General features: G+C 42.5%; 2 protein-coding genes across 13 annotated transcripts in view; both read right to left on the bottom strand.

Moving 5' to 3' along the window:
- Nucleotides 1–420: 420 nt before the first annotated feature.
- On the bottom strand, nt 421–12934 carry KDELR2 (KDEL endoplasmic reticulum protein retention receptor 2). The gene is made up of 5 exons (XM_064389847.1): nt 12728–12934; nt 6181–6281; nt 3637–3795; nt 2333–2585; nt 421–1633 (listed from the first exon to the last, which is right to left on the bottom strand). Exons 1-5 carry the CDS (start codon nt 12816–12818, stop codon nt 1599–1601), a joined length of 639 nt encoding a protein of 212 aa, XP_064245917.1. The 5' UTR covers nt 12819–12934; the 3' UTR covers nt 421–1598.
- Nucleotides 12935–13672: 738 nt separating this feature from the next.
- OTOA (otoancorin) overlaps nt 13673–23453 on the bottom strand; it is a 42871-nt gene continuing 33090 nt past the window's right edge. For 7 of the 12 annotated variants that reach the window (XM_064389828.1, XM_064389829.1, XM_064389832.1 and 4 more), the window contains 3 exons: nt 22229–22421; nt 21024–21113; nt 14958–20480 (listed from right to left, as the gene is read on the bottom strand). In XM_064389828.1, the coding sequence (XP_064245898.1) occupies nt 21046–21113; nt 22229–22421 (261 nt within the window). In that variant the 3' untranslated portion in view covers nt 14958–20480; nt 21024–21045. Of the gene's footprint in view, nt 13799–14957; nt 20481–21023; nt 21114–22228; nt 22422–23453 lie in introns of those variants that run through there. The other 5 variants (XR_010347915.1, XR_010347916.1, XR_010347912.1 and 2 more) reach the window with 5 other exon arrangements.

The raw sequence follows: 23453 nt of genomic DNA, 5'->3' as shown, positions 1-23453 counted from the left end.
GGATGACGTCACAGCGCCGGGCGCGGCCCTGCCGCGCTGCACGGGAACGGACAGGACACGGCTGGGCTGGGCCCGCAGCCAGAGCGAAACGGGACGGAAACCCTCGACTCGTGCAGCACTCAAATCACCCAGACACTCACCGTGCAGAGAACGGCGGCAACTTAAACTGCAGATAAAACAATACACACACTCACCGACCCCTCCTCTGCACCAGGCTGACCACTGAGCTCTTACCAAGCAAGCCAAAACTCGGCCTCGTTGCTTCCGTCTGTGACAATGCCCCTCAGAGCCTTAAAAACTATTTCAATCCAGCAATATTTCAATGTTAAGCAAGTCGTCCTCACCACAACTTTCCATCCAGTCCCAGGCAAACAGAACACTTTCACATTCAAGAATGAAAAAAGGAAAAAAACCCCGAAATGTTTTCACCATTTCATAAAGTGTTTATTGAGGATGGTAACACAGGATAAATCATGCAACAGCTCAGTAAAAAAAGGGAATCATTTAAAGGATGAAGAATGGTAACTGGTGCTGCTGATTCTGAAAAGTTTATAAAAAAAATATTAATTGTCCAAAAGTGACATCGAAAACCACTTGAAGCTGAACATGGAAGTTGCTTATAAAGCATTCATTAATAAGAAAATGTAGATATTGTTTAAAATGATCACCCACAGATTTCTGTAATCAACAACTTACAAGTCTCCCTTTCCCACAGCTGTAATGGTGGAGCAGGGTTGGACATCCAAGAGATTTAACCTCCTCTTCCTGAACAAACAACACAGTCACAAACATTTCCCACCAATTAACACAATCACATCTCTTACCCCTCACAACCTGGGCTGCCAAGTGCTCTCATTATTGGGATTGCCTTCCCAGGCACCATGGCAGAACAGACAGAGCCCGTCCTTGTGGCCTCAAGTGATTTCCCCATTGCCCTCTTGCCATCAGTCTGTTTTAGAAGGGGAACAACTTCAAAATGTGACTGTTCCCCTTCTAGCACCAGCACATATTTTGAATAAGGAACTCCATGTCAGCAGATGGCACAAAGACTGGGCACCAGCACATCACATCAAACATCGGTGGTTTCAGATTTAGAGTTGACAGATATTCGCCTTTTGGAAAAAAAATAAATATAGTGGAATGAAAACTGAATCAAAGGGAAAGAACAGATGACTACCATCCATCAAGGATGCACATATTTGTGCACTGAAAAAAAAAAGAAAAAAAATCAGTCATTTCAAAGAAAATCTTGAAAATTAAAAAAACGTTTGCACTTGTTCCTGGTCATAAACAATCTCACAAAAATCTCACTTTTGGAACTATTCCAATTGAAACCATACACTGAATTTATTAATACAGTATAAGTTTCTTTATGTAAAAAATCTTTATACATAGTAATAAAAAAGATAAAGGCAAGATGCATCAAACAGAAATCTGCTGGTTGTTTTTCCTCCGTTCTTACAGAGCCGCTGATGACTACCTGCACTATAAAGAGCTGTGTTTCTGACTTTCTGTCTCAAGCATCTTCACCTTTGCTTGTGATAAGGATTGTTCTGTCCAAGCATCCAACAGGACAGATGCTGGTGATGTTTTGGCACTTACGCTGGCAAACTGAGCTTCTTTCCCTTGAGAACTGCAAGGAGAAGTGGGAAAGAAAACAGTCAGCACAACAAAGCTGTGATGCAGGAGAAGCACACACTGCCAGAATGCCACAGGGACCAAAACCTTCCACACCAAACGGGCCCACTGCAGACAGCCCTCCTAGGCTGCCTCTCTCTCTTCAATACATACTGGAAAAACTAGAATTAACAAATCTAACCTTGCCCTCTTGTGCCACCCTGCAGCTCCTACTTTTCATCCTCAAAGAACACACTAGCACCCCCACCACAGCCTCTTAACAATTATGACTAAAATACCACAGCTTTGTGGTGACATGATGGAAACTTTCAACTCTTACAGCATTTAAATCACTGAGAAAGGTGTCTGTAGGCACAAGATCTGCATGTAACAGTGTACATGGTCAGGGGAAGCAGGAGGATCGTGCTTATCCATGGAAGGCAACAGCAATATATATTTAGACATAATTAAGTTTTTCCAAAAGTTCATCAGACCATTTATATATCTATATTCTACCCATACCCCCCAAAAAATCCTCAGAAATGCCCCACACTAGCAGAAAGTGTACTTAATAAATTAAGGGTATTTCTGAATTTGTGTGCAATTAATTTGCACATAAAATTAACGAGCTTGTAATGCTGATGTAGCAGACCCCTATGAACCTGTTAACTGCTACATTCCACAACCTGAAGCTGCAAGTTGCTGTATTTCTTACCTTTTGTAACATACAAATAGAAGAAGTCACAGTACAGAACGGTCTGGACCACACCAGCAACAACAGCTATGAGGTCAAAAAATCCCTCAAAGTAGTAGCGCCAAATCCAGTTGACTAAGTACAAGGCACGGTACAGACCCAAGAAGAAAAGATAGTGAGTAGTGATGGTCTCTGCTTCCCCAGTTTTGCTGATCATAAAAAGTTGAGGGAGAATAGCAACCGATTCAAGATAGATGGAGAAGGTCCACAGTATCTGAAAGGAAAAACCACAGCTATGTCCAACTGCCTTACTGATGACAGCAGGACAGAAAACATTTGACTTGGCTCGACTTTTCACTCTAACAATGTTATGGATGGATGAATACCTAGTCATACAGGTCCAGTATTCTGGCAAATTTTCCCTGGTACAGGAAAAACTAAGTGAGAGCTTAGATGCTCTCTAAGCCAGCGGATAGGAGAAGAGAACTCTCCTGGCAGACAGAACTCTCCAAACCAGCTCTCTGCTGAGCTGGCACACAGGTTTACTTGGGAGGGAACGTGTGTGCATCCAGTTCACATTACCACAAATGCAGCTTACAGAGTCCATGCTGAGAAAGCTGCAGGGAACATGGAAGTCCCTTCCCCTGCTTAATGTTCTTCCACTTTTTATCTATTTATTTAAAGAATAAGTTTTGTTCTGTGTTAACTCAAAGTATGTCTCAAAGTGCTGCAATTAAAATCCCCTTACCCTGTAATAAATTAATTTAAACCCAATATAAAAATGCAGCTCAGACCATGTAAAACAAGGATTTACTCTCTATTTAGTAGGAAAAAATTACCTGTTTGAACTCTCTGTAATGACATTTTAATATAATTTTTCTGCAATTAAACACATAGGTGCATTTTAAACATAATGCGATTTGTTTTTATAGTCTAGACCATTTGCAATTCTATAAAATTTAAGTAGTAGTATAATTCCTTTTGTTTTCACCAGGTGGCACCAACTATTCATAAACTGCCTTCCTGGGGATTTCTTTAACAAACAGAACAAAAGGAATTCTGAATTAATACAGCTGTCATAGTATACTGGGAAAAACAGTCTTCTGCTTAATAAAATAATCTATGCTGATAAAAATGCTAGTTTCCTGAGGTGCCTTAAATTTGTGCAGACATCTGCACCACACAGATTCATTGAAGAAAGGATTAGCTGAACCTACTAAACATAGACACCCTTCAACCATTCACTTGTCAGGCTAAAAATGCTCATCCTCACATTCTAAATATTTCAGCGAAAAAATATCATCTCATGCCTACAATCAACTCACCTCCAGTGGAGAGAAGTCATGATTGACAAGGAAAGAGAGCCCACCAACAGGAACTATCAGGAACTCCACTCGGAAGGTGTCATGGTTTCCATCATAGGTGGCCTTGAACTTCATGTAGATCAGGTACACGGTGGCGTACGAGCAAGCGATGTAGATGAGCTGAGGGCAAGGAAAGAAACAAGCCCAAAACAATCCACAGAGGTTCCAGGAATCAATCACACTCCCTGAACAAGCACTAAGATGAGTAAGCGTGGTCTTTTTTGATTCTTTGCGTTGTTTATGTGGTTTTGCAGGCTGTTGGTGGTGCTTAACTTTGTCAACAGAGTAAAAACTCAAAATGAGCGATTTTGGGCCCTAATGGTTTTGTTGCTTTGAAGGCATCACATGCCCATGGCTGAAGTGACTGCCCAAAGGTGAAGTCACTAAGGAAGTGACTGGAGAAGGAATACATGTTCTGCAACTGCAGGGGAAGCACTGGCCCCAAACATTTAGGTTAAAAATGTGCAGGTGCACACACACAATAATAATGGAAGGGGCTTTTCTATACTCAAAAAGCCCAGCATGGTGTGGCTCACATGACAATTAAAAAAATATTCAATAATCCCCATTCAGACAACCATTTAACATATCACAAGTTAGCTGATTTGCTTTGGACCTTTAAACATCTTTAAAAATCTGAAGAGTGGCAACTGGACACTGCTCTTCACCAACCAAGAGGCCCCAAAACCTACAAGACTGAGAGCAGCAATGAACCAGAATTCAATCTGAGCTGATGCCTAGCCATTTTGAATGGTTATGGCACAGTAGACTTTGTAGCTATTCCCTGTGGAATAAGCAAAAAGCTTCATTTTACAGGTGAGAAAACAGAATAGAGAGAATCTTAGACTTTCTAAAGGTCAATCTGTCATCATCAGGACAGACCTCATTGTCCTGGAGTCAACAGAGTACAGCAGACTAGACAAATATTTTAGCTTCTGCCACTTTCAGCACAAAGATTAAATGTTCCAAACCATTTATCACATTAAAAAAGGATTCTCTACAACAGAGAAGTAACAGATTAAAAATCCCACTGTTTGCAGATGCTATTAATCACTAAATGCTCTGCCCACAGACAAAATCCTACAAATACTGTATGAAGGAGCTCAGAATCCAAAGGCTCTGCTACACGAGCACCCCAGCTGAGTGGAGATAAAGAACCACAGGACAGGATACAGGGAACCTTGACTATGGGTGTAAAATCACAGCAGGTATGGTCACAGAAGACACTGAGAAAGTGTGAATGAATCCAAATTTCTTTCAATACAAACTTCTTCATCTCAAGAATCCCAGCTCTTGACTTCTCAGCTGAAGTTCTCTCAAGTTCTCAACTGTTCTCAACTGTGTAACATTATATACTCCTACATATATATATAAATATAACACAAAATTGTGTTGGGACACTCGAGCAGCTTCATCTTGACACTACAATAATGGGTGGAAAAGACAATTACATCCATCAGTCTTTCTAAGCAGCAACCTTTGAAACTGAAATAGAGGCTACCATTTTGAAAGTTAATATTTCCACATTCCTTCCTTTTCTGGTTAGGAGGGCTGTAGAACAAAATATGCTCATGGCCCTGAATCACAACCAATAAATAAATAAATGGCAAAACCCCCTACCTTCTCCTTTAGTGCACCTAATGGCACCTTCCAATCAGAAATCACATATGGAAAAAGCTTCTGTTTCAAGAATATTTTATTTAATCCAGAGTTCTTCATTTATACTGTTAATATTAAAACTTAAGCATACACATTTCACTTGTGGGAAAGCAAGTGTGAGTTTAAGACACAAAATTTTATTTTACAGTATTATTTCCCTAATTTATCCATAAATTTTGTGTTATTGATTATTTTAGTCTTTCCTCTTGGCAAAGTTATACAGCCCTCTAAATGAAAGCTGAAAAGCATTAAAAATTCCAAAAATAAAGGAATTGGATTAAAAAAACCCATAAACATACTGCCCTCTCTCATACTACTGCTTTATTTTCTTGTACTCAGCACCAGAAATTGCAGGAATGAGTAAGTAGAAAACTCAAATTCAGGCTCACTGATATTCAGTGGGCAAGTGACAGGGGTATAACTCACAGAAGCTGCATTCCTTAAAGCTTACTCATGTCAACTTTTCATCAGCCTCTGACCAGACAGTAGCTGCAATTCTGGCAGTGCGTTCTGAATACTAATTTACCTTGCAGTGAATAAAAGGAGATTTACTTGAGCTTTAATGTCTCAAATGAGAAATACAGTTTATTTGAACCATTTTTCCAAAAGCTTGTACTTTCAATAACCAAAATGTCATTTGTTCTAAATGTCACAGTCCTGATATACAGTTTTTTAAAATTGCATGTAGAGTGCAGAAAGTAGGATTTTGAGTCCATCTTCCACATTCTTTATCCAAAGCCCATCTAGAGCTTTGGTGCAGTGGGCCATTAAAAATGGCTTTTATTAATGGAATATGCACTCTGCAGGCAACTTCACTAGCTTTTCTAACTCTTCAGCATACTCTACCTTCATAGATGTGTTATACAATGAAATGAATGAAGTGAAGAGGTCCAGGTAACGGGTAGTGAAGACCAGTGCAAACAGAAGCTGGCTTTTCCCAGAAATACCTAAAGTGATAAAGGAAATAATTAATCATTCAGAAAGTGATGAGGTGCTTTGAAACATTTGATGACCAGGATGAGAAAGGATATATCCTTTATTTTTAAGCAGGTTGATCACAAAATTAGGACAAAACCCAAATTCCCAAGCTGTACAAAGCAGAATTCTATGCCCATGTAGCTCAGTAGTGTGAACATAAGTTACCCTGTACTGGAAGAGGTGCTGGCACTACACAAGGTTTAGAAGTTACTCACAGCAGGTAGTGTCATCTCCAAAAATATCACCTGCAAGCTATCTGTTCTGTATTATCATTGGGCAAGGCTGCATTAGCTTTCAGTTCTCAGAGTGCTGTCACATGCCTCAGTACAATCTTTAGATGCTGAATAGCTGGAAAGGTACAAGGGCAATACAGAACAGACCCAGTGACAAGCAGAAGGTATGATGGCACCAATAATGGGATTTTAGAGGAATACATAGATTTTAAAACATAAGGCAATTCAATTCACAGACTCAATTGGCCACATGGTGAGAAAAGCATCAAACAATCAAACCCACATGTTATTATGTACTAAAACAAAATTTTAAAAAGGAAGAAAAGTGACCTAAAATGTCAGACATCTACACTGCATCTTCAAAGCAACTTTCGGTTCTAGGTCAAAGCCCCAATGTCAAAATGTTTGTTTGTACTTAACTTCAGGCACTAGAGCACAGTTAGAAGCATAAAAGCTTTGCCCAGTCAGTCACTAAAAGCTTCTGAAAGCCGAGGTGAAGCATCGCTCCACAACACTGATGTGGTGGTGTGTCACAGCAGGGGACAAAACAACCTACTCTGTGCCTCTATCTTGTTATTCCAATTATTCTTGTTTTCAGTCATCCAGGGCGAAAATAATTGAATCTGTTCAGCTAAGCATGCAAGTCTTCTTCAAAAAACAAGAGGCTGTAGGAGAGGCTGGAAATCCTTGTCCCTTTGTACAGAGATATTTCTAGAAAGGCTTTTATTAACAGTGCCATAAAGCAATTAGGAGAAGGCAATCTGCTATGGCTATTGAAGTCCTTTCTCACTCCAGCTTAAGGAACATGGAATAAACTGCTCCAGATGAAGGAATTTAACCTACGAAGTACAAGAATGGCTGAAACAGTAACAATTAGAAAGGCATGTGTTTGCAAATTTCGTATGTGAAACCTCTGCAAGGTGAGCCTGATGTGCCACCTACAGAACAGCCCAAGTACAGTGCAGGGAACATAAACCTTTCAAAACCTGCAGGCTGTAAAGCTGTAAAACACAAGCTGCAAGTATTACAAACAAAACACACCACCCCTTCCTCCCCCCCAAAAAAACCAAAACAAACTACCTCCAAAAGTTTAGGGAAAAAAAATATATTTGACATTTCTTGAACTACAACTGCATTGCACAGACAGCTGAAGCAGCACTCTGGGCTCATCCCAGGTGTGCTCGTTGGCATCACAACTTGCCAAGGAAACCTCCCAGCAAGCAGAGCTGTCCTAAGGTCAGAATCCACAGGACAAAGAAATCCACCTGGACAGATTACAGCACAGCATGATATAGAATATGATACAATAATATAATATATAACAGAATATAATTAGGCTAAATTATTCAGCATGCTATTTTCTTTTAGCAAATAACTGGAATAGGAAAAAAACCCAAAAAAACAACAAACCAAAACTAAAAACCAACCAGCATATGAGACATTAATTATTGATAACAGCTCTAAATTCGGATCTGGATATTCTGTCATAAATACATATAATATACTTGACAAATTCTTCTAAGCCATTGTCAATCTTACCTCCTCAACCCCAAAGCTGTAATTTTTATTAAGACTTTCAATACTCTCAATGATTTTTGAATCTTTAGAATAGTTGTGAAATCCTGAAACCCACCCTAGACTCAAGATTAAACTACTCAAGTAAAAGTAGGCTAGACTAGACTAGGCAAGGTTTAAATTGTAAACCAAAGGCCTATGAAGGGATAGGAGAAACATCTTAACCACAAACAAAACCAAGGCGAGAGAACAGGTAAAGACAACAGTTGTAGGACTTTGATGCTTTTTAAGACTTTGGGAATGTATCAATGTATGGGTCACAGCACTGACCCTGCCTCAGCGCTGGCAACTGCAATACACTGAGGCTACAATGATGCTAATCTCATCCTTCTCCCTTTCCTTTTACTCCCACAAACGTTACTTAGTTCCTGAACTAAATAAAAATGGTTTTATTTCTTCTTCCAAAGCTCTGGGCTCAAATTTGGAAGAGCCAAACCTCTCAGTTTTGTTTCATCCTCACACATGGAAAAACTCTTTCAACCTCTGCGCTCCAGCTTGGCTGAAAGCCATAGCATGAAACTTTAATTCAGGTGATTTTCACAGCCAGGCAGGAGGGCAGAACTGAAACTGTAGTAGTTTCTTATCAACTTATTTCTTATTTTGCTGTGGTGAGCCAGGTAAGGAATAACAGGCAGGAGCAGAGGCACTGAGCTGTGGAGTATGTATAGCACTTACCAACTACAAACTGCACATCACAGCCATAAAACCTACAAACAAAAATTCTTCTAAGGAAGGTCAGTCCATACTTTGCCATGGAAACTTCACAGACTTTTAAAAATAAAGTAGGTTCAGTTCTGTACCAAGTGCCTACCTACAGAACCACAACTTCTTTGGTTCTGCTAATAAGTACCAGCATTAAGACTCCTGGCTTCCAATTTAAAAACCCAACCTAATTTTAAAGACAAATTTTCCAACTGAGAAAGAGAATACTCTCCTTCAAAGGGAGAGAAAAAATTTCAAATCTACCTAAAGCAGCAGTTTTTGTGAAAATACAGACAAATTAGCAGCAGCCTATAGCAAAGTACTGTCAGAAGTCTTCATCTTAGCATATTATCTGTTCCACAATAGACACATAAAATTGAGATACAGCTACATTACCTAGCAAAGGTACTACACATTTACTATCTATAGTACTTTTTTAGAATATACAGCTGATAATTGGACAGCACTGCAACCGCAGGTCACCTTTAACACTTGATAAATGGCACACAGAAATGCGAATCAATTTTCAGACAGTAATTTGCAGTGCAAACAACCTAATTTGACTTGAAATGGGTAAGAAAATACAGTCTGAACAGGACAATGTTTGAAAGCACAGGATTCCTCAAGTCTCATGAATTTCCTAATTATGACATGATGTTGATAATGGAGTTACCTACTACATTCTCCATGGCTCTTCCTAATGATTTTTGAACTGTTATTATTCCAAACATTTTTCCAAATTCTAAATTTGGAAACTTAAATAACCAGACATGCAAAAAATTGTTTCCCTGCCAGCTCTAAAATTCTGAAATCAAGATTTGATTTGCTTTCCCCTTGTTATCTTTTCAACCTATTGACTAAATAAGGAAAAAAAAAGTTTCTCAAACACAGACTGCTTCAAAGTGCAGATGAGCCTAGCCTTACCTATCTACTTCAGTTAGAAGAGTCACTTCTTAAGAAAGAAAATGGGGACTATGAGTGCTCAAAAAGCAGCAGGTTGCAGCAGAGGTGCACAGGCTGTCTCCCTCCTTTCCAGCTGCTTTTACCGAGTTCTCCTGGAACAAAGGCCTCAGACACACACAGATGCAACCAGAAGAGAGGAGCCGGCACCATGTGGTTTGCCAGCTCTTCATGGATCACAGCCTGCACTTCAGCCAGCAGTCAGAAGCCCTTCTTTATTTTCAAAGCCTCTACTGCTTCCAAAGTGCACGGTTAAAGTCGCAGCTGGTTCGCCTGGGTTTCCTTAGTCACCAATAACCACGAGGTATAAGTTTATTTAATTTAGAAATGGTTCTAATAACTATGCAATGTAAAGAAATGGCAGAAAGCCCTCTAATAAGTGGCTCTGTGTAGAGCCACATTAACTGGTAACTACTTAGGGGTTATTGTCATGCATGACTTTACAAACATATGCAAATGTATATTTACAACAGTTTCATCAATAGAAACCTCAACTGACAACCATGAACCACTAGGAGGAACAGAATAGAGCCCCAAAAATAAAATTCTTTGCTCATGGTCCTTTGAGGTATTCACGTTCTCATTCTAGACAAACTTGTTAGGCCTCAGACACCAATCTCACAGCAGCCACACAAATCTGGATTTACTCCTGAGGACTCGGGCAGAACTAGAAGATACCAAAGAAACAACCCTTGACAAACACATTTCTGCTTTTTTTTTCCTTCAGGAAAATGAATGAAGCAGATACTTTCTACTAAAAGAGCTCATGCACGTGCATTTGTGTCCAGGGACACTGGCTAATTTGGGAATGGGGAGAGCTGTATCACCTATGTGATACAGGCCTGTTTACTTTTCTGTCCTGCAGAAAGCTGCACCAATGATTGGTGTGAGGCTGCCTTCTTATCAATAAACCCCTAGCAGCAGAGATTCTCAATCACAATTGGCCTAAGGAAAGCCACATCAGACCACTTTTTAAGCAGAAAGATGGGACCAGGTCACATTGTACTATACTGTGCAAATAACCTCACATCCAAAGGTCACTTAGGAATCTCTTGGCTCAAACCCTATCTGAATTTCAGCCTTGTAATAGTATTTCACATTTTCTTTCTTCAGACATTACATGACATTCAGTTTTTAGATCATTAACCCTCCTGCTGTTTGGAATCTCAACTGCATTTCTCAAACACAGGACAAGGCTCTACTCACGATCTGGAGGAGGCAAGGCCCTCTCCTGCCAGAGCCAGGCAGGATTCCTGCGATGCACTAGAGCTGAGCCAGGTAAGTTCATCAGGAAGGTGCTCTTGTGCTCCATGACCTCAGGAACAATAGTTCTGCACTACTGCTGCATGTGGGCCATGGAGTCTCTCACTTGACCTCTTTTGTAAAGTTAAGAACAGTTTTTACTTTAAGTCTGTTTAAAGCCAAAGCCATTAGTTTACTTTTTAAAAAACAAAACTATTCATTTACTCTTTGTTTTTTTGTGTTACCAAGTGATTAGCTGGTGATTTGACATGATAACACAAAGAACCTGTACTTCCTCCTACCTGTGGTGTAAATCTCTTTCATTTCCCCATTCTCAGTTATTTCAGGTTACAACTTAAACTAATTCTTCACGCTTTTAACTGAAAACTTTACAGATACATCTGTTCAACAGTGCTAACCGGGTATTTGAACAGTATCATCAAAACACGGCAAACTCATTTCAAGAACAATCACCCTCACTAAAGAAGGAGAAGCTCACTGGAGAGAAGGCAAAGTCAAGCTCACGGCCAAACTCCCGTGCACAACACAGCCGATCCACGTACCACACACCGCAAGGAGATGCCCATTTTGAATGACAACAGCTCCCGGTTTTCTGAAAGAAATCAGCTACGCTGCAGTTATGGGAACTGCCTGCAATTCCCTGCAACCACCACAGCGTACAGCCGAAGGGAGGGAGCGAGGCACGGCGCAGGGAGCTGGAGCACGCCCGTTCCGAGCGCGGGGAAGCGGCGCGGGGGGCGCGGAGCGGGGCTCGGGCCGGGCCCGGCAGCTCCCGCGCCACGTCACACGGGCCCGGGAATCTCCCTCCTCCCGCTCCCCGCCGCGGCCCGGCCCGGCCGACAGCAAACCCGCCGCCAGCGCCAACAGCGGCACCAAGCACAGCTCAGCTCCTGCACAAAAGCGAAGCACAGGGGGAGCGTGAGGGAAGGGGAGAGCAGGGAAACTTCAGAGGCTGCGAGCCGCGAGCCAGCGGCGGCCGGCGCTGCACCAAACCGGGTACACCAGGGCAAGCGAGGGAAGGGATGGAGGGACGGAGGGATGAAGAGACGGCGGCTGCTCCCCCCCGCCCGCCCTCCAAGCCGGCCTCCCCATTCATTCGCCTGCCGCCGGGCAGTTACGTAAGGAAGGAGCGACCCTCCCGGACACAGCCGAGGCGGCGGTGCACAGGGATTAAAGTACAAATAATGGCAACCACAACACCTTCCAGGGAAATGCAGCTGCCGCCGGCGCACCCCCACCCCGGAGCGGGATGCGCCTCCGCCTTCCCCCTCTCTCGGCTGCTCACCCGCTCCGCCAGCGCTGGATTCGGACGGGGCCGAGCCGCGGGGAGGTCAGGAGGAGGGCAGAGCCCCCTCCCCTGCGCGAACGGGAGCCACCGTCCCTTTTCACCTGCCCGGGCCGAGCTCTGCCCGCCCGCCCCGGGGGCCCTCGGGGGGACCCAGCGGGGTCAATGCCCTCCCCGCCTTCCCCTCTTCACCAGGGCCGCCTCCCGGGCCACTGAGACAGGCGGGACCCCCCCGCCGCCCCGGCCGCTGGGCTCTCCCCGGGGCGCGGCCCTCGGGGGCGATCGCAGCACCCCGCAGCGAGCCCGGGGCTCTGCCGCCCGGCCCCGGCGCGGCTCCCGCGGGGCTCTGCGGCCCGGAGCCACCCGGCCGGTCCCGCCCCGCGGCCTCCGCACGCACCCGCGCAGGAGCGGCTCTTCCAGATCTTGAGCAGCAGGATGATGATGGCCGCCAGGTGGGACAGGTCCCCGGTGAGGCGGAAGATGTTCATGGCGGCGGCAGAGGCGGCGGCGCAGCCGGAGCCGGGGAGCGAAGATGGCGCAAGCTCAGCGGGCACCGAGCGACGTGGCCCGGGGACGTGGCCAGGCAGCCCCGCGCCGGTGCACGCCGGGAAGCGGGGGGAGCGGCGCCCCGCCCCGCGCCGCCCTCACGGCGGGGCCGCCCCGGCAGCCGCGGGCCCGGGCGGGCGGAGCGGAGCGGCCGCGGCACTCCGCGCTTGGGGCGGCCGAGAAGCTGATCTATATATATACACACACATACACATACAATAGCGAGTATAATATATATTATATTATATGTCTATTTTAGTACGTTTTGGAGGTTAACACTGTGAAAATCTCCATCAGCTACTAGAGAGAGTCCAGGGGAGGCCATAAAGGGGATGAGTGTCTCTCTTAGGAGAGACTGTGAGGGCTGGGCCTTGTTAGTCTGGAGAAGAGAAGACTGAGGGGGGATCTCCTCCACACGTATAAACACCTCAGAGGTGGGTGCCAAGAGGGTCACAGAATCATGGGATCACAGAATGGTTTGGGTAGAAGGGCACCTAGGGATCGTCTCGTTCCACCCCCTGCCGTGGGCAGGGATGCCGCTCACTGGACCAGGGTACTCAGGACCAGGGTACCCCATCCAGCCTGGCCTGGAACACTTCAGGGGTGGAGCAGCCACAGCTTCTCTGGCACCCTGTGCCAGACTCTTCCGTGGTGCCCAGTGACAGGACAAGGAGCCATGGCCATAAACTGAAACACAAGGAGTTTCACCTCAACACAAGGAAGAATTTTTTTACGTTGAGGGTTGCAGAACACTGGGACAAGACTGGGCAGTCAGGGATTCTCCCTCCCTGGAGGCATTCCAAACCCACCTGGACACGTTCCTGTGTCACTGCTCCGGGTGACCCTGCCTTGGCAGGAGGGTTGGACTGGGTGATCTCCAGCTGTCCCTTCCAACACTAACAATTCCATGATTCTGCGTAAACTTCCAAGAAAAAGAAAAAATAGCTATTATTTATTCAATAATCATGCCTTGAGAGTCAGCACACTGCCTCTTCAGAGTCCTTAATCCCCAAAACAGGACATGACCAGCAAAGTTCAGTGGGCAGTTCAAAAGAGGTATCTCCTCTTAATAACTCTCCAGTGTTCTCTGTAAAAAAAATCCAACAATCCAAATAAGAGCAAAGAAAATACGAGTAGCTTCCCAGGAATAGGATTTCCAATGGTTGTAGAAAATGGCTAACAGCTTATCCCAGTGGTGCTTTGCTGGGTAAGCTCATTTCTTTACAATCTCTTGGTTTACATTGTTTCACAGCCCGTTTGAGGAAATAGCATAAGGACTTCACTGTTACAGAATTATACAGTGAAAAGTTCCCCGAGCAGAAGGTTATGGACTGTTTGAAATTTAAGAAAAGGATGATAACTAAAATATTTTAATTTTTCTGTTTAAAATGTGGCACAAACATTGAAATCTTTAGACTTTGCATAATCCTGAGAAGAGAGAACTGATTAGTACCCGCTATTATCTTTTTTAGTAAGTATCCACTGTGTGACAAAAACAAATTTACTTATTTTGAGAGATTAGGAATCAAAGCCTGCCCTCTTACAACGCTCTGTTTACAAGCACAGCAGTACAACTCCTTGACAAGCTCCATAGTATCTCTTACCACTTCCTAAGAGAAGAGCTTGGATGTTGCAATTGAAAAGTTTTATAGATCTGAACTCTAACAGAATAATTATTTTAAACAGATATTGAATAATTTTTGGCATCAAATAATGTTTGATGTAACCATCAGTGAGTTGCCTACTTGAGGATACATGTTAAACCTTCAAATATAGTACTTGGAGAATTTGTACTGAAGATGACAGCATTTGGCAGAACTCCCCAAATCTGTGTACAACTGCAACAGGAGAAAGTGCAAATTCGTAACCACAGCATCAGCAGCTGCAGTGCTGAGGCACTTCCATCACTGCACACACGTGTGAGGTCTGAAAACACAGACATGTCTTTTACAGCACTGGCTGGACCAGCCTGTTTGACACAGGCTTGATTGAAATGTGAACATTGAATATGTCAGATCTCAACAGTTCTGAAAGGGTGAATGCTGAAATAAAAGTAGCTAATAAAAACACTGACAGATGCATGTCTGGAATCTATTTAATAGATACATTAAAGCTAGAGAGCTGACATCCATGCTCTCAACTCCTGCTCAGTTAATGCAGTTCATATTCAGGACTTGTTTGTGATCTAAGTTGTTTTCTGATGTCTGATTAAATGTTGAAACATGTCAGGCCCCAATTAAACATGACCTGGGGCAGTTTCAGCTTGTGCACCAAACCAATGTGATTTTCACTATAGCAATGGCTATTCTTTGATAAATCAATACAGTTCACTTCCATATACAATGGTTAAAAATTATCAAGGAGAAAATATTCCCCTGTTGTATCTGTGACAGATTAGCATTTTCCACTGTTTTCATATTTCCCTACAGGAATTTACTTTTGTCATCTCTCCTTTTCTCTTTGTCCCTCAAAGAGAAGTTTGCAGATATTAAGTGAGATGTTAAGTATTTGTAAGGCTAATTATACCAGCTAAAACATTAGAAAATAAATGTTATACTGTTGCCAGCAAAGCAAGAAATCCATCAATCACAATTCTTCCAGTTAATACTTCAATGTTCAGTCACTTGGGCTATGAGCTCTGAACATGCCTGTGTTACTGCATCATCAGGGCAAGAAAATCCTCTTGTTAATCCGGATTGAAAGCAGACTGATGCTGAACAGAAAGGGGCAGGAAGAGACAGATGGACATTGGTTGCTTTCTACTCATTGCAGAAAAAATATAGTACATTTTGTGGCTATCTATTTTTGGGTACAAATAAAGAACCAGATGTGAGCTTTGATAAAAATATCCTATGGTGCAAAACTCCTACTTGTCCTGATGCCAGGCAAGGTCCAGTGGGGTCTTTGAGGCAGTCTCATAATTTCTCTGTCTAAAGACTAAAATTAGAAAGATATGGAAAGATGGTCTGATAATAGATCACAGTCTTAACTAAAATATGGAATTATGGATACCTGGATAGCACACAGGTCTGTTTTGCTTTATGACAGGTTTGTTATTTATCTGCACTTTCCAACAATATGCTACATAACAATGCAGAAAATACTCTTTCTGAGGACCAATTCCAAATGTTCTGGGGTACCAATAAAAGAAATTTAACTTAGAGTGGAGTTTTTGTTTATTTTTTGCAGACCTATCTTTTCTACCCAGTTTCCCTCCTGCCTTACTGGAAAAGGAAGTCAGATCCCTGCCTTCCAACAGCACTGGAGTAAACAGTCCCTAAGGCTGTCCCACATCATATGGATGAGAATATTTTACTAATCAGCACTATAAGGTTCTTAGCTCTCCTCATCCCATGCCTAGAGATCTTGTTTAAAAAAAAACAAAACAAAAAACAACCCAAAACACACACACCAAAAAACCCCACAAACATATCAAAAACATGTAAATAGTTTCACTGAAATAAAGAGACACTGTTGCTTAAAGTTGTGTACCAGCCCAGAATATCAGCCTTTTAGAGAAAAGAAAGAAAAAAAAAAAGGAAGATATTATTTGAAATTTGATATTTACTTTTAAGGAGAACAGAGTATGACAGGGGAATGAGGTGCTGCAGTTTGCTGGCTGTTCCTTGACTGCCATGGGGAAATTGGCAGTGTGTGGGATCTATAACCACAACCCAGCATGAGCCAAAATCCCAACGGTGCACTATGGCCAGTACCTGCTCAAGTGACACATTCCAGGTGACTGCTGATTCCTTGCTCCTTTCTGAGTGTCCCTGGAGTGAGTCAGGCCCCTCCCTTGGCCCCAGGAGTGCTTGGCTGGCACACCTTGAGCAATGTCTCACATCTGCTCCAAGGGGGCAGCCAGTGGGACTCTGACAAGGTCCCAGCCTGACATGATGGGCTGCAATTTGTGTTACTGGAAAGTAAATGAGGGGGTGATGAGCCCTAGGCACAGCAGTGAAGTGAAGTGAGAAGCTAAATCTGCCATAATGCAGTGTGTAATTGCCTCTGGAATATTTCAGCAGATTATACAGAGAAATAAAGGGCTTCTTAAAATTAAGGAAGGATGCCTTTTTTTTAAACAGTATCTTTAGAACCTCACTCTGAGGAGCTGGTTAGCTCTGATGTGACAGATTGAGATCACTGGGAGTCAAACATTCCATGCACTGTACAAAACCTGACAACAGGCATAATGCCAGCTTTAACAGGGACACTTCTCAGACACTGTGGATGGGTAGTTGTTTTCTTCCTTTTGGGGATTTAGAGACACCACAGATGTGCCATTTACCTCAGTACCAGGTCATAGGGATATTTTCTCTCCTGCTGATCCAGAACCAGTAGCCCTTTTTTCCAAATACAATTCTGAACATCAAGGTATCAGGCACTGAAACAATAAACCAACAAAAGTATTTCTTCCCATTTGTTAACTTCTGAAGGATCCTACATTCAATCACAGGAATGAAATGCCTCCTCGCACATTCTGCTGGACAGGGACATCTGTCACAGGGCTCAAAGCACTCAGAGGAGCCAGGCCTACACCAGAGCTCTGACTGTCAGCAGCTGGATGGTTGGAGTGCATCCCACAGGATGTATGGCACTGCCCAACAACCATCACAAGGGTCACAAGTGGAGAGGAGAGCTGCAGTTCTCACAATAAGCAGATACAATTATTATCATGGCCTGCATTCAACAGCAGATTTAGGCACAAATCCGATTTTTTTTTTCTTTCTCAAAGATCTAAAAGAACTAAAAAGAATGTAGGAGAAATTAAGCTTGGTTTAAATAGATGTTACCCACATCTACAAAGAGCAACATTTCTTTAAGAATCTAATCTTTATACCACCTTTCTCTGTAGTATATTCTTTCCCAAAATCCTGATCATGCAAAAAGAGAGGGAGTGTGAGACATTTTTCTCATGAATGCATTCCAGTCCAAGTGATCACGTGCATCTTGTATGCAATACACATCTGCAGAGGGGACAGATGCCTGCACTGAGGGGTTCTGTGGTTTGTTGCATGGAAGTAAAGTGTACAAGTTCAGTTTCCTCTGGCAGTGTGCAGGATTGTGAATGGATGGCAGGTCACACACACAGATTGCATACCATGCATACTTGTGCTCTCTATGCCTTTCTCCCCTTTCCATCTATTCTTCCCACAGAAATTCAGTTTCAACAGTTTTGATGGAAGTGTCTAATGAATCCCAGATTTTGTAGAATGGGCTTTTCCATCAGTGACCTTTACAAGAGGGGCATTGTCAGGAGTAAAATTGCTTTTCTACAATACTTGCCATCCAAAATGCTCACACCACCTCATGAACCAACCAGCATTTGCAATCTCATAGTGAAATCAGTACAACATTAAGTCAGCCACATCTACCCCTCCTACACTACTCTTGTAAGAAATAGATAAGCCCTTGACCAAACGTAAATGTAATGCCAAAGTTCTTAATGTAATTATTAATTTAATAAAATATATAAATAATCAAGCTGTTCAGCTATTTAAAAGCACTTGTGCTTGAAAGAAATTACAGCACAGATGGCACAAAACAAAGAACTCACTCCTGCTCCAATTAAAAGCTAAACTCTGACTCACACAATTGCAAACAGAATCACTCCCAGGTATATTGACAGAAGAAGATCACTTTCAACTCATATAGATTTTTGAAGGGCTTGGTAGAGCTAAGTCACGTATCTGACCCAAGCAGCTGAACTGGAAATGCTGACAGTCTTCTTGACATGAAAACACTCTCCTGCATCTTCGGAAGTGCACACAGAATTCAAGTCAGGCAATTTCTAGAAATCAGAAAACCTTTTAGTACTTTCACATCTGAGTGAGGCAGAACTTTCTAATGTGAAAACACAGATAAATCTTTATAATGCATTTGATCCACTTGGTTTTAGTGGACATTTGCATGTATTTGCTGGGATTAACAAAACAAACTTCTTTCTATTTAAATATATGTCTCAATCTCTTGTTCCCATGCAGAAAAGGAAACACAGCTGGAGAAGCTACAATCTTACCATGAGGATCAGAGAAAAAAGTGCCAGGCAGTTTGAAGCAATCATAACTCTTTGCTTATAAAATGCAGAACTAAAGCATGTAGTACTATCTATAACATCATGTCACACTTGCCAGGGTTAGTTATAGGCAAAGGCAGTTCCCAAAGCAGCAGATTGCTGAAGGGGGAAGAGGGAAAGGAGGGGGTAAGAAATGGCTCTCACTGCCTACTTTGCCAATTACAAAGCCCTGAGAACCAAGTTATCCCCTGCTGCTGCAGGAATTACAGTTTATGTGGGACTATGGTGGAACTGTTACTCCCAACTACAGCAAGAGCTCACTTTCACCTTGCCCCTGCAGCAGCTGGGCCCTTCCCTCCCTCCCTCCCACTCCTATTGCTTCCCCAGCTGAGAAAAATTTCAATTCTACTTTCAGGACTGAGAAGCCAGATGTAATATTTGCCATAAAGGAATACAAATTACAGTTTGAAGGGCATTTGCTACAGTACAGTCCTGAATGAAAAAGCTAAACTTTTCAAACCATGCATTGCCTTTTTCAGTCTAGAAAAAATAAGACTTTTGCAATGGCAAAATGGAAAACTGTGCCATGTGTCCATGGTCTAAAATCATGTTGAAAAACATCAAAATATACGTTCACATGGAGAGGATTTTTAATATATCTTTTTCCTGCCATTGTTTAAAATATTGAGAAATATTGAGGCATGAGAAGCTCATATTAGACACTTAAATCATATGCTGATAAAACACAGGAAAATATTTATGGTTTATGAGAAATTCCTTATTCTAGGTCTTGTGGAAAATACTGGATTGACAGTCCTAGTAGTGCATAGGCCCAGTGAACAGTTTCCCTTTAGCATTCCCAGGTGCACACTTCAACCCCACCTGGAGTGAAAGGACTGTCTCTTGATGAACATAAGCAGGTTTCCATGGTGCATTTTGTCACATGAAATACTCACAGTATTGCCAATGCCCCCAGTGTCAACAGTTCTGTATTGAATACAAACAGCCATGGGGAAACAACATTTTGTACAGGTGCTTAAATTCTAAGAGCCTGTTATCACTTCTTGTCTGAGAGGATTTAAACCAGCAGCTCCAAGATGAAGCTATTTTATTGCAACACCAGTAACTTTTAGTGTAGTTTCTACTACACCACACAGAAGGACAGCCCCTCTCCAGGGAATGTACACTTGAAGTAAAAGAAAACAAAAGGACACAGGAGTGTGACCAAATTAGCCCACGTAAAAAGCACTGGGTATCAGACATCAGCCTCCAAACAACAGTCCCCCACCTCTCCTCCCTGTACTTCAAGTTCCTACCTAACACACAATCCTATATTTCAGTGATTTTCTCATGAGACAGATAAGCTATTTACAGTTTTTAAACTTCAAGTATTTGCAGGGATACTGTGTTACTTGTTAATGGTAAAGCTATGGAAAGGAGATAGTTCTCATAATGATGGCAGATGAGGATCTTGCTTGTAAGAATTTAACCACTCTGCACTCAGAATTCTCAGAGCCTCTTGATTCTACTGTTCAAGCTGAGCTGACACTCTTTTATCTCTAGCATCTTTGTTGTAAGCTCCAGGACACTGAAAATCAAAGCAAAGAAAAATATTAAGTCTTTTGACATGTCTTGCTTAAAGACTCAGTAGAATACTTAAGCATTTAGTTTGCCTAACTGGAATCTAAACTTCAAGCCCACCAGTACTCCTCTTAAATATTAGCCTGTCAAAATGTTAAAATCCAATGAAAATTAATGACAATACTCTACTAAACAGAATTGTTTGTGGAATAAAATCTTATAAATAGCCTGGAACAGGCAAAACACAGAGTAAAACCAAGAACATGTTCCAAATAACAATGCAGTAATTGATTGGTGTTACATGGAGTTTTAAATATACCTTTGTTATGTTTGGCTTTACAATAAAGATAAGATAAAGTGTTTTCCCCTTGATTAGATTCAGAGATAGTCTTGTACCAAGGTACAAGACACCTCTGTAATACAGAAAAGTTATTCAAGAATTGTTATCTTTGTATTCAAAGCAGGAAGAGGATCCCACAGTCCTTCCTCCCTGTTACAGGTGATCTGTGCTTCTGTTATAAAGTTACCTCTAATTGAAAATATAACTTACCTCAAGCTCAAGCCTTGAGGGTTCAGAAAGGCAGGTGCAGTGTAAACACAGCACACAGCCAGATGCCAAAGCCACTCAAACAAGGAGCACCTGGAAAGCAGAAGGTTTTATTTCTTAGTGTCACGCTACAGCTCAGGCCTAGAAGTCTTCTCTACACCAGCACAGGGAGGTGCAGCAAAGTGCAACAGCTGAATCCTAGTTACATTCAGCTCTCCAGAGATGTCACTTCCAGTTTAACATACACAGCTCCAAAGAGAAGCATTTCATAGGGAGCCAGGAACAATGGACAAGAAGCTCAACAACTCAGGTGATCTTTACCCGGAAAACTCCTCCCTTTGGCAGACCTCCAGAAGAACAGGTCATATATGAGAGGGAGCTGGGCTAAGAGCACTTCCCAGGTGCTTCTGGGAAGGCCTGCTCTAATTCCAGCAAGGGCATCATATTTAGCAATTTAGCTCCCCTTACTCCTGTTTCAGCACTTCAGCTTCCCTCTCTCTCATCCAACAGCTTATGTCTTGCTGGTGTCACTGGAAACAACAATATTTGCTGTCTGATAGGGATAAGTTCTCAACATTGTCTTGACTATGTGCAAACTCTCTTACTGTAACACATCCATTGGCATTGCCCAGTTTAAACTGAAATATGAAGAAGTAAAAGATAAAACCACTGAAGTTAGGTACTAATAGGCTTTAATTCCAAATAGGATGGGAATGGCAAGAAAAACGATTCATTGGCCCTACAGTCTGGATAAAAATGCTAATCCACCCCAGTTCTACCTCCTTTCCCACTTGCAGCTCTGCCAACAACACTGTGCTGCACATAAAGGCTCTGACCTGAAGGTCCAGAGATGGAGACCTCTGCCTTAAATTTAGGCAAACAATATGGGAAAGAAGGAGAGGGAAAAGCTCACTGTTTCAGACTACCTTTTACACAAGCTAGTGCTTAGCACCGTGTAATGCTACTAGACAGCTGCTAATGCCATCTGACAGTCTTCCTCCATTACCTCTTGCTCTGGGTAAATCCAGCATCCTCCTGGCTGTTTGTCTTGGTCAGGCATGTGATTTGAGGCACGAGTGTAGAAGCTGATTAGCAAAGTCCCTGTAACCCACCCTCAGAACAGAGCCTGACCCTGCTGTGTGCAGTGAGACCTCACACCCCGCTGGTGTGTGCCCTCCCTGGGCAGGAGCAGGGAGGACTCCACTCACCGCTGGGAGCCGGGGTTTGTCCCTGCTGGGGAGACCCTGCAGTGCTCTGTGTCCCGGGGCTGCTGCTCCTGGCTCCATCCAGTGCCAGCCCCAGGCTCTGGAGCTGTGCTGCATCCAGATGCTCCCGCTGAGATCCTGTAACCATGGCGGCGTTCTCGGGGCCCAGGTTTGCTATTTGCTCTGGGGACAATGCCTGGGAGGAACAAAAGACAGAAAAATTGGTTTAGGCTGTCAATTATAGAAGGCAGGTAAGGAATCAGAAGTCAGCACTGCCTTGCATTTGGAATGAGGGACATTAGCCTTCAACATTGTGTTGCTATAAAAGAGCTCAATAGAGCTTAAAAGAATCCTCTGTATTCATTTACTTCCCTGACCACTCATCTAGCTGTCACCTTTCTCTTTGATGCTGGAAGCTGACAGCTTGAGAAGCTTTCTATGCCAGCACTGTACTGCACACTTCTTCAATATATTGTTGGAGTTTAATTTTCCAGCCATTTCTTTTCTGATTTGTTCAAAGACTGATGGTATTGTGCAACCTCTTGTGTTTTCATTTATTTCCTCTTATATCTGCTCCCAAGCAACCTCAACTTGAACTTACATTTGACCTTTGATTATAGTTAGCAGTAGAGCAATGAGATGAAAAGACCCCATGCTTAATCTTATTATTCAATTTTCTCTTTTAGATTGAAAATCTTCCCAGTTTGTTCATATTAAATTTAAAAATTAAACATGGCAATCATAATCTTACAGTAATTATCTTATATCATGTAGCAATTAAGCAGTTTGTAAAGCCTGCATTATTGAGCAGGCTGGTTTGCTTTAGTTCTAGTTAACATTCTGCAGTCACAAGCATTTTAACCCTCCTACACAGCAAGCCTTTTTTCTTGCAATAATTCTGCATCCAGGTTCTACTTTGGAAAGACAAAATTCCCCTTGCAAGTAGGTCAGATGATGGAGCAAACCCTTGCCCATTTTTCATTGTCTACCAAATGGTGAGCTGATTTAAACTCAGCAAACTCATGGAAATGCCTACAGGTTCAGACATTTTGAATTGAACATCTTCTTAACTCACTTGAAGTCCATAATACACTGTAATTTTTCATAAATCAAAATCTGAATAATTTATACAGCTGCAAAATGAGGCCATAAAAAACCCATGTAAAACCAAAGTCTTCTTTGTATCTTTCAAATACAGAAAACTCTTCCAAAGAGGTACCCTGCTTTT

The sequence above is a fragment of the Passer domesticus genome, chromosome 15 (assembly GCF_036417665.1).
Source record: "Passer domesticus isolate bPasDom1 chromosome 15, bPasDom1.hap1, whole genome shotgun sequence".
Classification (NCBI taxonomy): Eukaryota; Metazoa; Chordata; class Aves; order Passeriformes; family Passeridae; genus Passer; species Passer domesticus.
Note: the sequence above shows the minus strand (reverse complement) of the source record. Positions and strands in the feature narration are given on the sequence as shown.

What these genes read in the sequence shown, in the direction of transcription:
- KDELR2 (XM_064389847.1), bottom strand. Translation starts at nt 12,818, where the DNA reads ATGAACATCTTCCGCCTCACCGGGGACCTGTCCCACCTGGCGGCCATC. An exon ending in GAAGAGCCGCTCCTGCGCGG is followed by an intron (nt 6,282 to 12,727) that starts GTGCGTGCGGAG and finishes TTATCACTTTAG; the next exon opens with GTATTTCTGGGAAAAGCCAG. An exon ending in ATGACTTCTCTCCACTGGAG is followed by an intron (nt 2,586 to 3,636) that starts GTGAGTTGATTG and finishes TTTTCCTTTCAG; the next exon opens with ATACTGTGGACCTTCTCCAT.